Raw genomic sequence first — 21,205 nt, 5'->3', positions numbered from 1 at the left:
CTTGTATCCTGTAAGACTGAGATTGTTCTGAGGAGCAGGTATTAGTTTTAATTAACAGCTTAAGGAATAAAAATATTATTTCTAACAAGCATTCACATATTTAAGACAACAGCATTGTGAAACAATAGTGTCACCACTGACTCGAAATCTTTTTTATTTTTTACAGTGGTGTTTTCAATTTAATGATATATGGTATATTTTAGGTTTCGTCATAATGAATGAATGAAAATTAAAAAGAAAAAAATTATCCAAGTAATTCTTATACATAAACCCTCTGTTAACTTTGTATATCTTGGCTCCGGATTCTACAATTTAGTCCTACCTCTGCAACTAGGATTATAACCTTTTAATATTGTTACTTAAGATCTTGTGTACAAATCATTTATTCAGCAGGCTTATTGAACATCTTCTCCCCATGAATCTCCTTCAGTTACACAAGCTAACCTTTATTTTTTTTTTAAGATTTTATTTATTTGAGAGAGAGGGAGAGCAGAGGGGGAAGCAGACTCCTCACTGAGCAGGGAGCCTGATGCGGGGCTTGATCCCAGGACCCTAAGATCATGACCTGAGCCAAAGGCAGACACTCAACTGACTGAGCCACCCAGATGCCCCAAGCTAACTTTTATTGCATGTTTTGCATGCCCGAAGCATGGTCTTTAGTGTGTTATATATCTTCTTTCATCTTCATATCACCTCTATACATTAGAAATATCATTAACCCCATTCTCCAGATGAAGACACTGAGGCACAGATGAGTAACTTCAAGACTGTACAGCTAGGAACTAAGGTAGCAGTCATTTGAATCCCAGAGGACTGAATCAGGCTCTGGCTCAACAGCCCATCTTTTTAAACGACTACTTCACAGTGCCTTCCAGATCACAAGGTCAGTGTAATCTAGGAGGAGGCGTTTTACAAGTAAATTTTTTTTTTTTTTTTGAAATTGGAACAACTTGAGTTTCCAACCAGAGGCTATAAGTACAATAGGATCCACACATATAATGTAAGATTTGAGGGACATTTAAAAAGATGATGTAGAGGTTGATCCATTGACATAAAAGCAAACTCTCTTCATATTATTAAGTGGAAAATATTACAACAGTACTTACAGTATGATTAAACTTTATGAAAAAGTGTCAATGTAAAAAGTAGACTACTGGGGGCGCCTGGCTGGCTCAGTCAGTGAAGCGTGTGACTCTTGATCTTGGGGTCGTGAGTTTGAGCCCCACATAGGGTGTAGAGATTACTTAAAAAAAAATAAAAGAAACACACTTTCAAAAAAGTAGGCTAGTAAGCATTTCAGGTCAGAACATTGGGGAGCACATCACTGATCACTGCACTGTCCCCCACTGAGCTGGATAAGGCTTCTCCCGGTCTGCTCAACAGAGGCCCGGGCAGCCACCCCCAGTCTACCCCAGGTGGCCCTTGAGATGAATCCTCTTTGTCTTTTGAATATTTGTTCTTTGATTCCACTGCCAGAATCCACTCACCACGTGTTTTTCCTTGATTTCTCTCATTATCTCTTATTCTCTTGTCTAAGTTCTGTGTCTATCCTTTTTATACACTCTTCTCATCTCTCCATTCGTACACTGGACCCTGGGTTTCTACTACAATTATCCCTTTCTTCCACATCATCACCTTTTGCTTTTCTGTTAGTTCATTTCCATAAGCAAATATGTTCCATTATCTACAATCATGTTTTTTTTTTTTTTTTAAAGATTTTATTTATTTATTTGAGAGAGAGAGAATGAGAGATAGAGAGCACGAGAGGGAAGAGGGTCAGAGGGAGAAGCAGACTCCCTGCCGAGCAGGGAGCCCGATGTGGGACTCGATCCCGGGACTCCAGGATCATGACCTGAGCCGAAGGCAGTCGCTTAACCGACTGAGCCACCCAGGCGCCCTACAATCATGTTTTTTAAAGGTTTTCTTTGGATCCCATATTCCTCTCCAGCTACTGCCCTTTACAGCGCATCTCCCGAAGAAAGCTGTAGATAGTGTCAGTTTGTAGCCCCTCCCCCTCCTAGGTCCCCCACAGCCCCTCCCAGCAGGCTTTGCCCTCCACCTCTGCACTGTAACTGGGCACATCCGGTTTCCTTGATTTCCTTCTTGCCGAATTCAGTCATCAGTTCTCAGGCCTTGTGTTACTTAAACTCCCTGCAGCCTTTGAGGCTGTGGAGACTCCTGTCTTCCTTAGTTCCTTTCTTCCCCTGGCTTCTAGGATACCAGAGTCTCCTGGTTCTCCTCCCGTGTCTCTCACCATGTCATCTCAGTGTCTTCTGCTGATGGCCACTCTGGCTCACCACTTCCCTTCCCTGTCTCCATTCCTTCCCCATGGGTTGCCATCTGGCCCCGTGGTATTAACATCATCTGTCGGCCAACGAGGTCCCAGTTTTTAACTCTGGGTTCATCTTTCCCCTGAATTCCAGACTTGTATATACTATTGTTTACTTGAGTGTCTAAGAGGCGTCTTATGCTTCACATGTGCAAAACAGAGCACGTGATTTCCACGCTGTGGCTGGGACTGCTTGCTGCCCTCTAGGAGCCATCCTCCCCTTCTTCTACTGTAATGTTAGTGACTTCTACTGGGCCTATGGCCACTCAGGATAAAGTGGACATGGCTTACATTTCTCAGTCTCTTCTGTAGTGTGTTCTAGCCAATAAAATGTAATCAGAAGTACTGTGTGGCTGCTTCTGGAAAACATTCACTTATTGTACCATGTTTACAAACTATACCTTAAGGCAGTTTCCCTTAAGACACACATTCTTGGCCCCCGTGTTTGCCTTTCCTCCCTTCTGTTGCCTAGAATACAAATATGATGGCTGGAGCTCTAGGGTCCATCTTGGGTGAGGCAGATGAGGACAACATCCCAGAGCTAGCTGAGTGGTAAGCTGAAAAGATGTCTGAGGGTCCTGGAGCAGTCACAGCAGTCCTGGACTATCTGCCTCCAGGCTTCCTTCCATGATGGAGAAGTGAAGATCGCCCTTGTTCAAGCCACTGTCACTGTGCCTCACAGCTGAATCTATTCCTATCCAATACATTCAATACCTATGTAGTCCATATTTTATCTTTTGTCTATGAGAGAACAATCCTCCTTTTACATACTAGGCTCTTTGGAATATTTGGGAAGTCAAGGAAAACTTTTCTTATATATTCGTCACTAAACGTATAAAGTTAGTAGAAAAGATGATTTGCTTTTACACAAATTTGTTCACCAAATACATTTTCTAGAATATATTTGTTTCTAATGAAGATTTATACTTCTATTTTCTCAGGTTTTTAATGAGTTCTAATAAAAACCCATTTATGCTGCTGAGATTATACTCCCCTCCAAATGGATGATTATCATCATCCATTATTTTGTGCTGGTTTGAAAACTTTCATATGACAGGCCTGAAATAAAATACATCCTTCCTGATGCATAAGTCATGTCCAAATATGAGTTGTCTCAGGCTAGAATCCTTTAAGAAGGCTAGGTTAAGTCAGTTTATGGTAAAAGCTCAGTAAGTATTTGTTGTATGAGTAAGTAAATAAATAAATGGTATATTCTCCTGTAAATCTTTAGCTATACAAAGTTATTGTGGTAATTTTATTTATTTTTGTTAAAGATTTTATTTATTTATTTGACAGAGAGAGTGAGAGAGCATAAGCAGGGGGAACAGCAGAAGGAGAGGGAGAAGCAGGCTTCCCGCTGAGCAGGGAGCCCCACGTGGGGCTCCATCCCAGGACCCTGGGATCATGACCTGAGCCGAAGGCAGACCCTTAATGACTGAGCCACCCAGGCGCCCCTATTGTGGTAATTTTAAAACAAACTCACAAATTCTTTGCCATCCTCTCTCTGCCCCTGAATATGGACGAGACTTGGTGACTGGCTTCTATCAGAATGCAGCAGAGGGGACACTGGGTGTCTACCAAGACTAGGTTAGAATAGACAAGCACCTTCCACCTGGCACTCTCTCTCTCCCTGACACTTTGCTTTTGGATTCCTGGGCTGATCTAAGTATAGGAAGTCTGGCTGTTCTGAAGCCACCATGCTGGAGAGCCTGAGGAGCCCCGGCCATTCCAGACTGTAGCTGATTGCGTTTTCCCAGGCTCACCTGCCAGACCTGGGAGCGATTGAGCCTTCCAGTTCTTCCTATCCTCCGCTTTTGAGCTTTGTTCTCCATGGAGTGTGGCAGAGCTGAGCTCTCTCTGCCCAAAACGCAGACTTATAGCAGGATAAATATTGTTTCAAGCCTCTATGTTCAAGGGTAGTTTGAATAGCAACCATGGTAATGGACCCATTCCCTGACATAGAACGCTGAGTCTGTTTGTTGCCATGACAGTATTATTGCTTGATCATCATGGAGAGGACTAGGACCCTTCCGTGCATTCCCTTTCTGAATAATTCTCTCTGTGGCAAAGGGCATTCTTGCAGTCACCAGCAACCTCTGTGGCCACTGGTTAGAAAGGGTTTCACTTCTTTCATCTTTTCCCAACCTAGAGAAATGTTGCCTTTCAAAATGGAAACAAAATCAGCTCTTTCAAAGCAAACTTCCTTAAGATGTAGTTTGTAAATATGGTGCAGTAAAGGGATGGTTTTTTCCTTGTCTTTGCCCTAGAAAGAGCCTGGAATGTGCTTTAGTGTAATCCAGGTGACCAGGGAATGTGCTCAGGACAGGAACAAAGTTAAGTGTACAGAAAACCATAGCCTCATTAACCTGTCTGAGGCAATGATATGCTAAGTGAAAAGCAGCAGGTGATGAACAGTTTGTAAAAAGGGGAACTATATTATCACTTCTTCAGTGTTTCCTTGGGAAGAAGGTAATATCCAAATAGATTCTCTAAGCCAAAATATGCCTAGACTGGAGAAAGCAATCTAATGTAATTCCGTTTTAGCATGCTTCCTCAGTTGGAAAATTCTTGTACAAATGGATGATATATTTGACAAATACAGCGCCCAGTATAAATCAGTACAGGGTATTCTGTTTTATAAATTGATCTATGAATTTGGTTAGCATTTATTTGTGCCTCTAAACCTGATCATTTCAGAGAAAGCTTTTAGGATCAATTTCCTAGACCACTGAAGACTGTTGGCGTCTCCACCAAGGTAATGATGCCTCATAGGATTCTAGAGGAAGTTGCTAGCTAATTTCTTTCTTTCTTTGATCCAAGTTTCACTGTTGCAGGAAAGAGTGTCTAATTAGAAGAAGCTTCCAAACATTACTCCTCATCTGGATGATTGCCAGGCCCAAAGAGCACTTTCTAGACCCAATATCTGGGAGGCCACTTTCTTCCACAGCGGGACCTATCTTCTCACTTGAGCTTTGTGATTGTAACTTCTGAAACCTCAGATTTTTAATTCTCTTTAAATGTAAGCATATCACTCTGGTGAGTTTGGGTTTATATGCCCAGTTTGAGTGGCTTTATCTAAAAGTCATTTGGACAGCTAAATATGACAGCCATCTCCTCTCTAAGAAGCTTTCGTTTCAGAAGAGGGAGATATAATTAATTAAATTGCATTTTGATCCTGGTGAGTAGACATTCTTTGATCATTTTATTATGGTGTCAGAGAAACTGAGCACATCTTAGAATGCAATAGTAAAATGATGAAGAATTTTACTTTAGAGAGGGATCATTACCTCTCAGCGTCTTCCATTAAATCTTCTCCTCCCTTCCCCCTCTCCGCCTATAATCTGTTCTTCTTTGCCCTTTTCACTTCCCACTAGATAGACCAATAAAAGGACATTATCAATATATTCAAGTTGCCTAAGATTCATCAAGCTATTCATAAGATTTTTTTATGAAAAATAAAACCATTTAAAGTAATTTAGCAAGCACACACTATTTAAATTTTTTGTTACTAAGGTGACAACAATACACACAATTTTAGTTTTTAAAATTTAGGCCAAAGTGTTCATTGGGATTTAGCAATAACTGTTTTTTACTATCTCCAAAAAAAATTTATGTTAGGAGGATATGTATTTTTTTCCTTCACTTTCTGTTTTGTTCTTTATTTTTGTAAAAGGAGGAAATCAACTGGCATATATTTTTATGAATACAAAAAGGAAAACCTTTTGAGAGGAAATGGCTACTTTCTGAATCTCTTAATACAGATTGAAATTTATGTGCATTGAATACATTAGTGCTGAAAAATACTCAGAGTATAATACCCAAGTACCACTCGTGGGTGGCCACTTATGAAGTGAGACACTTTAGTGATGTTCTTACATCCTATCGTCAGCCTCCCTATAAACTGAGTCACTTGGATTTAAAGAATAAATACCTTTCGGGCGCCTGGGTGGCTCAGTTGGTTAAGCGACTGCCTTCGGCTCAGGTCATGATCCTGGAGTCCCGGGATCGAGTCCCGCATCGGGCTCCCTGCTCAGCAGGGAGTCTGCTTCTCCCTCTGACCCTCTTCCCTCTCGTGCTATCTCTCATTCTCTCTTTCTCAAATAAATAAATAAAATCTTTAAAAAAAAAAAGAATAAATACCTTTCTAGGGGAAAATGAGAATCTAAAAAGATTTTTTTTTAACCCTGAGAGTTTCAAAAGATAAGCCATTTCCCTAATTATGAAACATCCCAATAAAGAAAAGTTTCAGTATTTTGACTCCTTGGCGAATATTTAAAGGCATTCTGAAAGCGCCCAACTTTAGGGTTAACAACGTAGTGTGATAGGCCCTGGGTCACAGGTGATTCCCTTAAAAGACACCTGGACAGTCTTCTTCCCTTTAATGTTTTTGTTTCTCATTTTCCACCTGATCAAATTTCTTGTTTTTCCAGTGGCTCTTGTGTTATTGCCTGCCTCTCCATTCTCCTTTGAACTATTCTTTAGACTGAATTCTGCACAAATTATTTTCACTGACTGTCAGGGAGATGCTTCATGAATTGTCTTTAAAGCCTGTGCATACACCTCCCCGTGAGACTTCCCCTAGACCAGCACTGGCCTGGTCTGGGGGAGACGATGCTCCTCCACAGCAGCCCCAGGAAAGCGCTGCATGGGGCTCTCACCCAGCACCACGCTCAAGGTCTCTGCCCTACCCAGCCCCTCTTGATCAGGGGAGCCCCCCAGCTCCAAGCTGCCCTTGCCCCAGGGCCAAGGCTGAGAGCTCTTAGTCCCTAAGTTCAGGGCCATTGACAGATTGGCAGCCAGCTACTGAGACCATTGCCCTAAAGATACAGATTTTTTTTTTTTAAGATTTTATTTATTTGAGAGAGAGAGAGAATGAGAGATAGAAAGCATGAGAGGGAAGAGGGTCAAAGGCAGAAGCAGACTCCCTGCTGAGCAGGGAGCCCGATGTGGGACTCGATCCCGGGACTCCAGGATCATGACCTGAGCCGAAGGCAGTCGCTTAACCAACTGAGCCACCCAGGCGCCCATAAAGATACAGATCTTTAGGACCTCAGAATGTTGCATGCCTTGCTTTAATGGAAAAGTATCTAGTAAAGTAGATGGTAAAGCAAAACTCCATAAATAAATCTCTACCCTCCTTTAAACAGTATCAGCAAGAAAAAAAAAAACCCTCAGTTTTATGCGTTTATACCTCACTTGGTTCCCACATGATTTAAAGTGATTGGTCAGAAAATGTAAAACTTTAACTAGAGAGCATACACTGAAAAGTGAAAAAGGACAGAAAACAAGGGTGGGGACATAAAATGGGGCCAGGAACAAGGCTTAAAAAAAAAACAAAGTATAAAATACTGACCTCTGCTCTGTGTGGGTCACAGTTTGGCTCTAAACTATCTAGCAGGCCCACTATCAGCTAATGGCATCATTCCAAACACAGTTTGCTTGTGAGCATTTTTTTGGGCTGGGGAAGTGGAGAGGTCAGGGTGAGGGGGTGAAAATGCAGGGGCGTCTGGCCAACTCGCTTTTCATTTGGCTTCACGTAGGAGTAGATTTTAACATATCTGGAATAGAAAACGCCCTAGACTGTGTGTTATTAAAACAATCCTCCTCAAATATTGTTCTTCTGAGACAAAGCGCTCATAAATATTGGAAGGCATTGAATTCAGAATCGAGGCAGGCTTGCTTGCCAAGAACAAAACCTTAAAGATGTATAAAGCTCCTCTGTGTCTCTCCTCTCCCTCAGAGTCAGACAGCTCAAAAGATTGATCTATTCTTGCTGTCTGCATTGCTTCACTTCCCCCTCAGTCCTAAAGCCATTTTAATCTGGCTTCCACCCCCACCACGTCACTGAGGCTGATCCTGCTAAGGTCCCCGAAGCATTTTTCAGCTCAGATTTTATTTAGGTCTCAGCAGCATCTGGAAGTTGACTTCTCTCTCCTTCTTAAAATATTCCGTGGCCTGGGTTTTCTTTAACACCACACTTTGTGGATATCTCCCTGTTCTCTGGTCATTCCTTCGACTTGTCCTCTGCCTTCTTCTCCTTTTCCACCTGATTCTTCAATGTTGGTGTTCCTTGGAATTCTGTTCTAGTGCTGAGAAGAACTCCAGATCCGAGAGAGCCCACAACAGTGTTGCTATCATACAGATTAGAAACAAAAACAAAACAAAACAAAACTTCTCATCTCTGTATCCCTTAGAGTAGAAGTTCATCCAGTTCTTGTTAACTGAATAATAGCAGTGGTGGACATGGTTGCCTTGCTCAATCACGGTTCCACACTCCTTCTGGTGCCTTTCCTTGACTGCAGACGAGAGCTAGGAACCATTTTTTTCTGACTCCCTTGCAGCTAGAGCCTCAAAGGTGATGGAGGTTTCATCCATCAGAGGTCCTCATGTGAAATTTGAACCTGAAACTGATCTAGGTGGAACGAGAAGCGGCAGAGGTGCCCGAGTCATCCATTTAGCTGGTGTGAGGATCTAGCAGATATCACATGGCTCTGGAGCCAGCCATCCTGGTGGGACTTCCTGATGCCTGGAGTGCAGTTAGGGCAGCGTGTTCATTAATGCAGTGATTTTTGTGACAGCCTCCTGATTCGCAGCAGTTCCCCCCATGGGCTTGTCACACAAAAAATTGTCCAAGACTTAGCAGTGGAGATTGGGGGGTGTCTTTCAGGGAAGTTCTGGGTATTGTCGTGGGGTAGCTTTCAGGAATTTTCTGATTCTATACAGATATGTACCTTTGATTTTCTACTAACTAGGCTATTTTACAACTCTGAGGTAGAAATTTACTTGTAGTAAACTAAAGAAATGCAAATACTTCTTGTTCATAGCAAAGCAAACTACTTTTTTTCTGGTAGATAGAGAATTGACTTTTGCCCTAAAGAAAATGTAATCCCAAACATTTTCTTTTCATTGCTGTAAAACTACATTAATATGGGGGCCCCTAGTCATATGTGATTATTGAGCACTCACAGTGTGGCAGTGGCAAGTTTGAATTGAGATATGTTGTAAGTGTAAAATACATGCCAGAATTCAAAGTCTCAATATAAAATATGTAAAATAGCTCGCTTTATTCATTAATCATTTGTATGGATCATATATTGAAATAACATCTTGGATATATTGAACTAAAAAACTATTGTCAAAATGAATTTCACCTTTTTTACTCTTATATGGCTCCTAGAAGATGCTCATATTACAGCTGTTGGACAGTCCTGCCCTATAGAATTTCAACCAAGTTCACCTCTATTAGCCAGATTTCAGCATCCCTGCTTGTATGTATGTATATATACACCTAGGTCTACATGTGTATGAGTCTCTAAATTTTCTTTTGAACCAGATAGAACCTGGAAGATGTTCTGTCATTAATGAATCCATTGAATAGAAATCTTTGACACAAGTTGTTTTACATTTGCGGAGAATCTCAGTTTTAACATTTTACTCTTTAACAACCAATTCTACAGGGTTGCTTCAACAGGCCCGATCTAAATATGTTCTTCCAGCCTGCCTAGTGATTTTTGTAAGGACCTAATTCCCTTCTAAAAGAGCTAAGGTGGTTTTCTGACCTGCTACAGCACCCTGATACAATAGCTAAAAATGGAGTGTATACTAGTTTCTGCATTTTACCCCATTTCATCTTCAGTAACAACTCGGAGGCAGGCAAGATACTCTCCCTTTTACAAATGGAGGCACTGAGAGTTGAAGAAACTTGCCCCTCATGACCAGTGGGGAAGTGGTAGCTGATTTGCACTCAAGCAGAATTGATCCCAAAGTCCACCTCCATACCACTGTGCCACTCTGTCTTTCCTCTCCATAAAACAGAAAGGAGAGGGTATCTGTCACTTGGCTGACCCGACGATGGTGGTCTGACAGCGAAGCCCAAGGCTTCAGTCATGCCCTCACTTCTTCTTCCTCTCCTGCTCCCAGGCCCTTTGATCCAGTTGTCTGGTTTTCAGAATCCTGGGCAGCAATTCCAGACTCTGGAATGACATGCCCTTTCCCCCTGCAGCAGAGCAGTAACTCCAACAGGTTTTACTAGTGGAATTGCACTAGAAGTATGTGACTTTGACCATCACAGAGCTTGCTTAAGAGTCTCTCCACCATCCTTGGCAAAGACAGAACAATTACACAGTAATAACTGCTATTAAGGGCTTACTGTGTATGGGATGTTGCACCGGGCAATTTCTATACATTCTCTTAAATCATTCAGTAACTCAGTAAGGTAAGGGTTAACCCCCTTTTAAAGAGAAGTAATCTGGGTTCAGGTTAATTATGGAAGTGCTGGGATTCCCTTGAAAATCGCCGAACTTTTCTCTGTTCATGGGCTACAGATGACAGAAATTTTCAACATTACAGTTGATACTTAAACAATGCTGGGGGGGTTAGGGGTGCCAACCCTCTGCACAGTTGGAAATCCACATATGACTTTGGACTCCCCCAAAACTAATCCCCACTATTTTTTTAAAGATTTTTATTTATTTATTTGAGAGAGAGAGAGAGAATGAGAGACAGAGAGCATGAGAGGGAAGAGGGTCAGAGGGAGAAGCAGACTCCCTGCTGAGTAGGGAGCCTGATGCGGGACTCGATCCCGGGACTCCAGGATCATGACCTGAGCCAAAGGCAGTCGCTTAACCAACTGAGCCACCCAGGCGTCCCTAATCCCCCCTATTGACCAGAAGGAAGACTTACTGATTACAGGAAGAGTTGATTAACACATATTTTGCATGTTAGATTATATACTATATATTTTTAAGATTTTATTTGAGAGAGAGAGTGTGAGAGAGCATGAGCTGGGGGAGGGGCAGAGGGAGAAGCAGACTCCCCTGCTCAGCAGGGAGCCCCTTGCAGGCTCAATTCCAGGACACCCCCACTCCCCTGATCATGACCTCAGCTGAAGGCAACCGCTTAACTGACTGAGCCACCCAGGTGCCCTTGATTATATACCATATTCTTAATATAAGCTAGAAATTTTATTAAAATACATTTACAATACTGTGCTATACAAAATCCTCATATAAGTGGACCTGTGCAGTTCAAATTCATGTTCAAGGGTCAACTGTATAGTAAAATACCATTAAAAACTTGTATCAATAATGAAGTCTATGGTATTTTTTGTTCACATGTACCTGAATAAGAAACATGCTTAAGAAAGGAGAATAGCAAAAATATTACGTACTCTCCTTCCATTATTAATGCTAGTTTAAAAGCTTGAAATGGGCAGACAACTCAATATTTTCCAGCATGTACCACATTTGCTTTTGATTCATTGCTGTCTCTTCTTACTGCCTGCTTTCTTGCTAAGGTCTACATTTTACACCAGTGCTGCAGAGATATCCAAAAGGATTATTCTGCCCCACTTCAGACCCAGGAAATAATAGAACTGGTATGAATTATTAATAGTGTTGGCTTTCTAGTGCTTTAATTCTACCTCTTTTTTTCAAGAACGATATTAGTTAAATGCAATTTTTCTTATCACGACAGGAGCTTACTACATTTTGTAGGAAACACTAAATGACTTGAGTAATAGAAGAGACAGTCCTATGTTGATTTCTCCTTGTACTTAGGATGGATTCTCTATCCATTCCACTCCCTATATCCTTGTCAGTGATAGGTTAATAGGGCAATTTTTACACTGGGCTCTTCAGAGCCCTTGAGTTTCCCCAGAGGTGCTCCAGGTAGAGCTGGGAAACAGAGAGGCCTGAGGGGGAGGTTCTGCACCTCACCCCCAACCATTCCCTTGCTTCAGAGAAGCACTTCACTTCTCCAAGAATCAGGCTTTCATGCAAGATTATGTTGGGAGAAAGGACTCTTCTTTTTAAAAAGCTTAAAAATCTTGACTACAACTACGACAGCAGGTGTTTGTACATCTTTGGAATACTAAGAACAATGTCTAAAGACTTTTGTATATCTGAGGATATACAACCAACTGTGCTCCGAACTTAAATGGCGGCAGGTCATGTGACTGGGTTTGCAGGATGGACTTGGCCCTCCGGGGCTGTCCTAATAGACATTCTGCCTTCTGGGTGAAGTCGGTTACCATGCTTTCTTATATAATGAGTAAACTTAAAATGACAAGAATTGTAGTAACATTTAGGGGCTGGCAAAAATAGGTGAACAGATTCCACAAATAAACTTGGTTCACATGCTTACATCCAGGCTATTAGGTCAGACCCACAGACCTCCAGCTTCCTCTAGGAGGATGAATATAGTCATTACTCATGTTATTTCATAGGGACTGCCATGAATTTTTTCATTTTTCTGTAATAAGAGCAACTCTTTGTCTACCTTTCAAAGTGTGTAAAAAATGGGAGTGTTTTGTTTCATGTGAGATAAAATCAGAGTTAAAAGGTTGTGCCCAGGGCTTCCTCGTGTGTGTGGACTATGGAGCACCCTAGAAATGCCCACTTTCCTCATGCACGGAAGCTACAGACCGGAAGAAGGCAGGCAGGATTCATTCAGTATGTATCGTATTTATTGAGTGTCCACTGTCATCAGGCATCATGCGAGATTTTGGGGAGGCAATAGTGAGTCAGACTCCTACTCTGCCTTCTTAGAATTTGCATTCTAATGTGGAGGAGGCACGTAGTGAACACATCAAGCATTACATAAACATAGCAATTACGGAATGTGATCATTCCCATGATGCACACCATAGTGGGGGGCAGGGTCCTTTTTAGATAGGGGCAGTCAGCAAAGGCTCTCTAGGAGGGTAGAAACCTGCGTGCATTTTAGAAGGCCACAGCTGGCCTCTTTGCTGGCTGCTGAGGCCATAAATGTGTGGCGTTTACTATACTTGAGAGCTAAATGTGTGCCATCTGCACCGAAGGATCAGCGTGCCGTGGAAACCCTGAGGGGACCCATAGTTGGTGCCTGCCTGAGCAGGAATGGAAAAACACAACACAGTTAATTTATTAAATGAATAAATTTTTCCTCCATCATCTAACATTTATCAGCACCGTGTTTTATTCATTTTCTTTTATGCAAAGATGGCGTGAAGAATACTTAACATACAAGGAAGATCATTGTCTTTTGCCATTCTACACAAAAATTATTCTTACAACTATGTATAATCCTATTCAAACATGTAAGAGATGCATCTATAATGAAATTTCCTCATTACTTTATTGTTAAGGACAACATGATTTTGGTAAAATAAACACTATAGAAATTAGTTTCATTTTCAAAAACTCTACAAAGAGCATTTAAAATATATTAGAGTGAAGGGAGAACACGATCAAGGAACGACTCCTGTTAATAGAATTTTCCACTTTACATCTTATCCTTCCATTTTTATTTGTTGAACCTTCTTATTTTTTGTTTTTTTTTTTAGCCTATCAGTGGATCATATTTAAAATACCTGAAAGATATACACACACAAAGCGACTGAAATTTACAGCAGAAATATTAGACTTCAGTGTCGCTCAAGCAAATGTAATTCACTCATCCATCCAACCATCCATTCAGTATTTATTGAGTCTACTAACCTAATAGACAAAATATCCTGGAGCCTGAGCCATGTATGCTGGCCCCCTTGTTGGGTGAACACTGTTCATGATTCTTTCTTTACATACTAAGGCAATTCTCTCGAAGGCACGGAAATAGCTGAAATGTGGCTTGATAGCCTACAGTAAAGAGTAATTTGCAATTATCCAACCAAGGTGATAAAAATGGATTAACAGAACAAATCCTGGAGAACTACATAGGGTGTTTTACCTAGGAACCCCAAAGGAAAGAAACCTATTCTACTAAGGAACTTCAGTAAGGCATCTGATTACAATGAAGACATCACTAGTTTCCCTAGGTACCCATTTAGAAACATGACCATTAAAAAGCATCTTGTTCAAAATAGCAAGAAAAATAGAACATATTTAAGTATTATCAGGAAATAGGACCTGAATCAAAATTTTGATGAGGAACATAAAGACTTGAACAAAAGCAGGGAAAATTGTTACTCTTGATGACAAGATTAAATGTTAGAATGCCAGTTCTTTCTGAATTATTTTAAGATTTAAAAGAGGATTTGAAGGTATTAGACAAAATTATGCTAAAATCTAGTAGACCTCTGGATAAACAAGGACAATTAGAATTATTAGGTTACGGGGTGGGAAAGTGTAGGGATTGCTGAGCATTAATATATATTCTCATTAATATAGTTTGATGCTGGTTTAGGGATTAACCAAAGGTATCAATGGAGTTAAACAGAATGTCTAGAAAAATATTCAGGCATATACACAGATTCAATCTATGATTATAGTTGTTCTGGGGAAAATGTCTATGCATTAAAACTTAAGACCTCTTTTTCATATCATGCAATCACATAATTCCAGATGAAGATTTAAATATAAAGGATAAAGCCATATTTTCAGTTAAAGATGTTACATTTGGAACATATGCATTTACTTCTGCTCCCACCTAAACCCCACTTAAGTATGAGTAAAATTGATTTTTTAAAAGGTTTAAACACCCACAAGAACAAAGAATGGGAGAGAAAGCTACAAAACTCTGAAAGACAGGGCAACAAAACTTTGGAAATTAGAAAGCAGAAGAGCCAGTGGTCACGCTGACCTGAATGGTAAGGGTCCAGTGGGGGAAGCAAAGAAATGGCCCTTTTAACACAGTGGAAACCCCCCCAAGGCTCAGGCCACTGGAAGGGGGCAGAAAGGTGGGGTCAAAATACAAGGATTTAAGATTTGTTTAATAAGCTATCTCTCTCACCCCTACACTTCGGAGTAGCTTCCCTGCCCACCTAGGTGGAAGCAGGAGTTTCATGCTCTAGAGAAGGTCTCCTAGGCACAGCTGAAAACAGGTGTTCAGTTAAAGTTACACAGTGAATATTGAGGCCTTACCCTTCTTCCCTGATAGACTCTAGGCGGGACATTGGACACATTCCCTAGAGGATCTGCCCAGTCCAAGAGAAGAGATACAAAGATACCAAAATTGGAGGCTGCCCCATGAAATGGTTTATTCACCTCCCTCTAGTAAACCTAAGACTGTAGCTCTGCCTCTGGCTAAAGAGAAGTCCATTCCAGATTGGGGGATGGGGAGTCCTGCCTTCCATTGTTCACTCTAGGAAACATCTGATTGAATTGTTAACTCTGCCCCTAAGATGGGATGGATGTCCCTGTGGAGAAGTCTTTGGCCCAAGCACTGATCCTTGGCCCCACTGGTCCCACTATGCTTGTAGGACAGGTGCCTAAGAAAGCGCAGTGCAGTGCAGGCAGGCAGGCAGGCGTGTATGCTGCTTCTGGCCATCTGGTCACCCTCAACTGCTCTCCCTGCTCGTTATCAAGAACTTCCATAGCAATTATTAACACCTTTTCACTCTAATTCCTCTAACCCTACCTTACCTCCCTTAATTCTTAGTAAATTACCGTACCTCTTACTTTATTAAGAAAATGGAGGCTATCTTATGCCAATACCTCTTCACATCCAAGTTGCTCTCATTTTTTTAACTCCTTCTCTTCTGTACAGAGAAGATGTGTCTTCATTTCTAAACCTAATGAGTCTACTTAATGATCCTGATTCTTCCAACCTGCCCTGGAGCCTTGTCCCACCAATTACTACTTCTTTGTTTTGCATCTTCAATCCATTCCCTCAGCCCACTTGTGAGAATATGTGCAATAGTACTGGCACATCTTGTGCCACTCAGACTCCCTTTCAGGACTGAAGGACTTATTCTCCAGATGCTGGGAGTGCTGGTGGAAGGTGGCCCCCAGGCATCAGCCCACTTTAGGAGTTGCCTCAGCAGAAGGAAGTCACCACACTGTGGAGAAGACTTCCATCTCCTTCTCTGGGCAGCTCTTCTCTAATGACTGGCTCATGGGGTGGTGGGGGGAGATATAAAGACCCTACCCTCTCACTGTAAATTGGGACAATGCTGAAGGGTCTTCCCAGCTTCAGAGTTCCTCATGTGTCGGTTTCAGTGAAACTGCATCTCACCCAACTTCTTCCCCATTCCAATCCTGTCTACTTTCCTTACCTCCCACAGTTCTTAAGCCTGAGAGCATCCCTAGGAGCTAGTCTCCATCGCAGAGTCTGTATTCCAGACTCCCCTCTCTATGACAGCAAGACTGTAAGTCATGGACATTTAAAAATTTGATAAGTGGTACCAAATTGCCCTTTTGAAAGACTGTACAACTTTGCATTTCCATCAACAATCCAGAAAAGTGCCTTTTCCCACACCTTAACTGTCACTATTAGATATTATCAAATTTTCAAATATTTGCCATTCCCTAAGTAACAGATGGTGTCTCATTCTTGCTTGATTTGTATTTTTAAAATTATGAGTAAGAGTGAGAATATTTGCACATATTTACTGGCCATTTATATTTCTTTCCCTTTCATCTGTTTATGTTCTTTGACCATTTTTTTTATTAGATGGCTATCTTTTATGTATTGATTTTTAAGTGTTCTTTGTATAGTAAGAAACCTGCAAATAAGTTTTCCAGTTTGCTGTTTGTTTTGGCTTTGCTTAAGACATTTTTTAATCATTCAAAAGTTTTACATTTTTAACATTATCAATTTTTTCCCTAATGCTTCTTGGTTTCCTGCCATGCTTAAATTGGCATTCCTATTCCAACATTTGGAAATTTCCCTAGTATTTAAAACTTAGCTTCAATGCCACTGCTATCACAAAGATGTCCCTGAGTACCTTGTCTAGAAATTAACCCCATCCAATTCCTTTCCCTTTATAGTAAAATCACATTGCTCATCACATTCTGAATTATAGTTATTTTTATCATTCTCCAAACTCTTCCATTAGATTGTGAGTTACCGAGGGAAGAAACCTCCTTTTAGATATCTGTGTACACATTCCAGTATCAAGGATCTGCTTTGCATACAGTGCTACTTAAATATTTATTGAATTGAAATGAATTAACAGGTACTGTTGGATTAGGTGGTTCTTAATACCCTTCGTGAAACAAAGAGGTGAAATTAAAGCACTTTAGCTAGAACTCCTAGATCTGCCATCTCCAGACCTGAGCCACACCTATAAAGTGCTGACTGCAGGAGCAGCACATGAGTGAAGTCTTAGGGCTTGCAAAGTGACAGGTGACCAGAACACTCCTAGGTAAGTAGGCAGGTCAGGCAGGATGGTTCCTAGCAACAGGGGTTCCATGCTTGGAGCCATGGAACAAAGTGGCCCTCCACTTTACACACAGTGTAAAGACAGCTGAATCCCCAAACAGCACAACCATTCTGCCCCTACCAGTGGGCATAGATTTCTCCTTGGCCATACTTCTGGCTGATGAAGTTCTTAATGGTGTTGAAGACCAGCTACAAGTAGGTAGTCAGGTTCTCAACTAGCTAAATACATTAAGTTACCATCCTAGGTGGATTAGTCATTGCCACCTCATGGAGCCATTAGTACTGGTCCAAGATTCACTGGTTCCAATTGCTCTCCTCGCATTCTCTCTTGAGCCCATTTAAATACAGCTTTCACTCCACCAAAACTGTTCTTAGCAAGGTCATCAGTGACTAGCATGTGGCCAATGCAATGGTTAATTCTCAGTCCTCACCTTACTTGACCTGCCAGCTGCAGGGACCCTGTTGATCCCTCCTTGCTCCTGGAGGGCTGCACTTGACTCCTAAGACAGGATGCCCTTGCAGCTTTTCCGGATGCTGCTGCTTTTCCTTGCTGGTTCTTCCTCTGCTTCCTGGGCTCTGAACTTTGTGGTGGTCTCACCTAAAGTACAATCCTCAGAACTCTTCCCTTTTCTATATTCATTTTCTTGGCGATGCCATCCAATCTTATGACTTTCAGTACTGGCCGCCTGCAGACAAATTCTGACTTTATCTCCTCCAGCCAAAGATCCAACTGCCTGTACAATATCTCACTTAGATGTCTACTGGTTACCTCAGTCAACATTCCAAAACTGAACTTCTGATCTCTTCCCCACCCCGCCACTCTGCTCTTCTTACAGTCTCTTCACTTCAGTGAATCACGACCACAACCAAGTAGTTTTTCACCAATAACCCTGGTGTCATCCTTCAGTCCTCTTTTCCTCACACCATGTCCAATCTGTCAGCAAATCTATTGATTATACCTTCAAAACACATCTACAGAATCTGACCATTTGTCACCCCCACCACTGGTACTCCCCTGAGCAAATTATGTAACTCTTCTGCTCTCTATGGACTATAACGTACAGGGTTAATGTGTGGACCAGAGTTAAGAGTCTATGTAAAGAGCTCAGCACAATGCTGAGCAAACAGGGCTCAATACAGTTTCACTTTTATTATTTCTGGTCTCCGTTTCAGAGAAGATTTCAAGGAGATAGGACTAGTAAAATTGACGCCATTGGCCCCTTTTTATAATAACGGAATTCTCTTGTTCAACACATGCAATTTCAACTTTTAAGATGTTAACTGAATTGAAGAAAGTAAGATGTGTTACTGGGCTTAGCTTCTAAGGAGGAGAAACATGAAATTTTACCTTACCCCAAACTGTCATAAGAGCCAAAGAAAGGGTTAAATAGTACAATGGCAATTTGAGTCACTGGAATTTTCTAGCCTAAGTAAGAGTAAACTTCAGCTAATTAGACGACTTTAGCCTAGAAAATATTTGTAATTCAAGGTTATATGAGATTGTTACTTACTATATTACACAGCTGAGTATGGAACTAGCTTCGCAACTTGAAAGAATTCTGGGGATTGAGCAAACTCGCCGACTATTTCTACAGCAACAGCTGGGTAGCCGTCATCACTTGTATAAAACTGCCTCACGTTGTTTACCTGTAGTCCCACTTAATCTGTCATCCGTTGCAACTAATTGTTAATAGGTAGAAAAAGTGTGGAAAAGTCTTCAACAGTAATATCTCAAATGTCAACAATATTAAAATAAGCCTGAATTGTATAGGAAACATCTCAGATAAAGTACCCAAAGGCATAAATTAGACCCACATATTTTGCTAATAAAGAAAAACCAATGCACTACAGAAGCAGAAAAATAGTTTCAGAGCATTTAACTTGTCCCTTTAATGTAGTCACTTTGATAATATATGTAGTAAGAAACGGTTTTTTTTGAATAGATGAGAAAATGTTCATCTAATTTCATTTTAATGTTTGTGGAAAACCACATTCTTTATACTTTTTTTTCATTTTTTTCTTTCAGTCTGTACAAATATGTGTGTGTGTGTGATCTATCATGTGCTGGATAATGAGAAAAAACAATGATGAGTTATTATTATCTTTTTGTAAAAATATAATCCTTTTACATATGAGAGCTAGCTTATAATGGCTTTGGATGTCTTAAGAGGGGGGAAATAACCCCAATATGAAATCATCAGTTTATTGTGCTTAATTTGCTATTAGCTTTTCTTTGTCCATATTTAATTATGTATTAAACTCTCTGATACTCTGATATATACATGATGTATACAATGTAACAAAATTTTATTTCACAGTAGATGCAAAAGTTACAGTAAACTCCCATTGGGACCTGGGGTAGGATCATTTTAGCCAGCCCATATACACGTTATATGCTAATTTTTATTTATTTTTTTTTTGTAGGATGTCCTGGCTGAGCAAAGTCGGAAGTCCTAGCTCTCGCATTGACCGCACAAACTTTTCTAATGAGAAAACCATCTCTAAACTTGAATATTCAAATTTTAGTATTCGATACTAAAAGAAGAGCAATAAAAATTTTAATGCTTATATTGCACAACAAACACTAGATATTCCTAAGTCTATGTATTAGAATATTAGTAGCAGAGTAAGTTAAAAGGAACTTCCTGTTCTGAAAGCTACAACAGAATATGTTCCTAAAAATGTCTGACACTGAGTTTTACTCAACTATGTTTTTAAAAAGTAAACACTTAGCATTATAAAATAAATGTCACTACAAAACATTTAATATGAATATTTAAACTTGTCTAATGGAATCTTTAAGTCTAATGAATGTTCTAGCAAACATGTTATTTGGCTAGGCATAAAATAAAGCTAACCATTTAAAAATTAAAAATCATTGTTGTCTGAAATGAATTCTAAAATCTCCTGTATCATAATTTATTGAAGTTGAGTAATTTGTTTAATTTGTTTGATATAAAGACCCAATCGTTAGATATAAATGTATGATGATTAGTATAACCATAAAATCATATCAAAGAATTAATTTTTAAAATCCTGGTTGAGACACGATTCAGTATTTAGGCTAGTCCTTAATGCTTTCTATGAACTGTACTGTTCTGTATAGTGAGCAGGTGGGTGATGGAATTGATAAGAACCCACAGTTATAGTATAACGAGCAGCAAGACTTATGTCAACAACTATCTACAATGGATGTCCTATTAACCAGAAAAGGAACTGAGAGTCTAAATAAATCATACTATCCCCTAACCTTGACCTATCATTTGGGGATTTTCACATGTAAGTGGTAATTAATTAAGCAAGAGAGTATTTTAAGGGGAAGTTTCATTTCTATACCATCGAATTATACTATCAAAAAAGGAGGATCTTTAACTCCATATACTGGGGAGTTTCAAATGTTGTAGGTATATAGATGCATATATCCTTCAAGGATTTCCAATTTTTACAACAATGGAATCCATCATGAAAACAAAATTTTACATTAAATACATAAAGGAAGTGAAAAAGCACAACTAGTATGATTGAAATGGGCATGGAGGTCCCTGGATCCCTGCACACTTGGTCTCACTTGCTCTCCTGCATCTTGTCTGCCTTGTGCAATTTCACATCCCCTAGGAATACACAGAAGAAACCACCGTTCTACCTATGGAACCAATCTCTGCTGCTCCTCTCCACAGCATGGAGAAAGACTGCAGGCCTCTCTCCTTCACCTGCTTCAAGACTAGAACTGAGAAAAGGAAATGAAGTGGGGCTGACATTGTTCCTTTGAAGGGTTAACTCTATGGATAATGGTAA

General features: G+C 40.4%; 1 protein-coding gene across 3 annotated transcripts in view; it reads left to right on the top strand.

Moving 5' to 3' along the window:
• ACYP2 (acylphosphatase 2) overlaps positions 1-20,285 on the top strand; it is a 162,575-nt gene extending 142,290 nt beyond the window's left edge. For all 3 annotated transcript variants that reach the window (XM_027623172.1, XM_027623173.2, XM_027623174.2), the window contains one exon: positions 19,835-20,285. In XM_027623172.1, coding sequence (XP_027478973.1) covers positions 19,835-19,949 — 115 coding nt within the window. In that variant the 3' untranslated portion in view covers positions 19,950-20,285. The remainder of the gene's footprint in view (positions 1-19,834) is intronic.
• Positions 20,286-21,205: the final 920 nt, after the last annotated feature.

Source organism: Zalophus californianus, chromosome 8 (genome assembly GCF_009762305.2).
Source record: "Zalophus californianus isolate mZalCal1 chromosome 8, mZalCal1.pri.v2, whole genome shotgun sequence".
In the NCBI taxonomy this organism is placed as follows: Eukaryota; Metazoa; Chordata; class Mammalia; order Carnivora; family Otariidae; genus Zalophus; species Zalophus californianus.
This window is presented reverse-complemented; position numbering and strand designations above follow the sequence as displayed.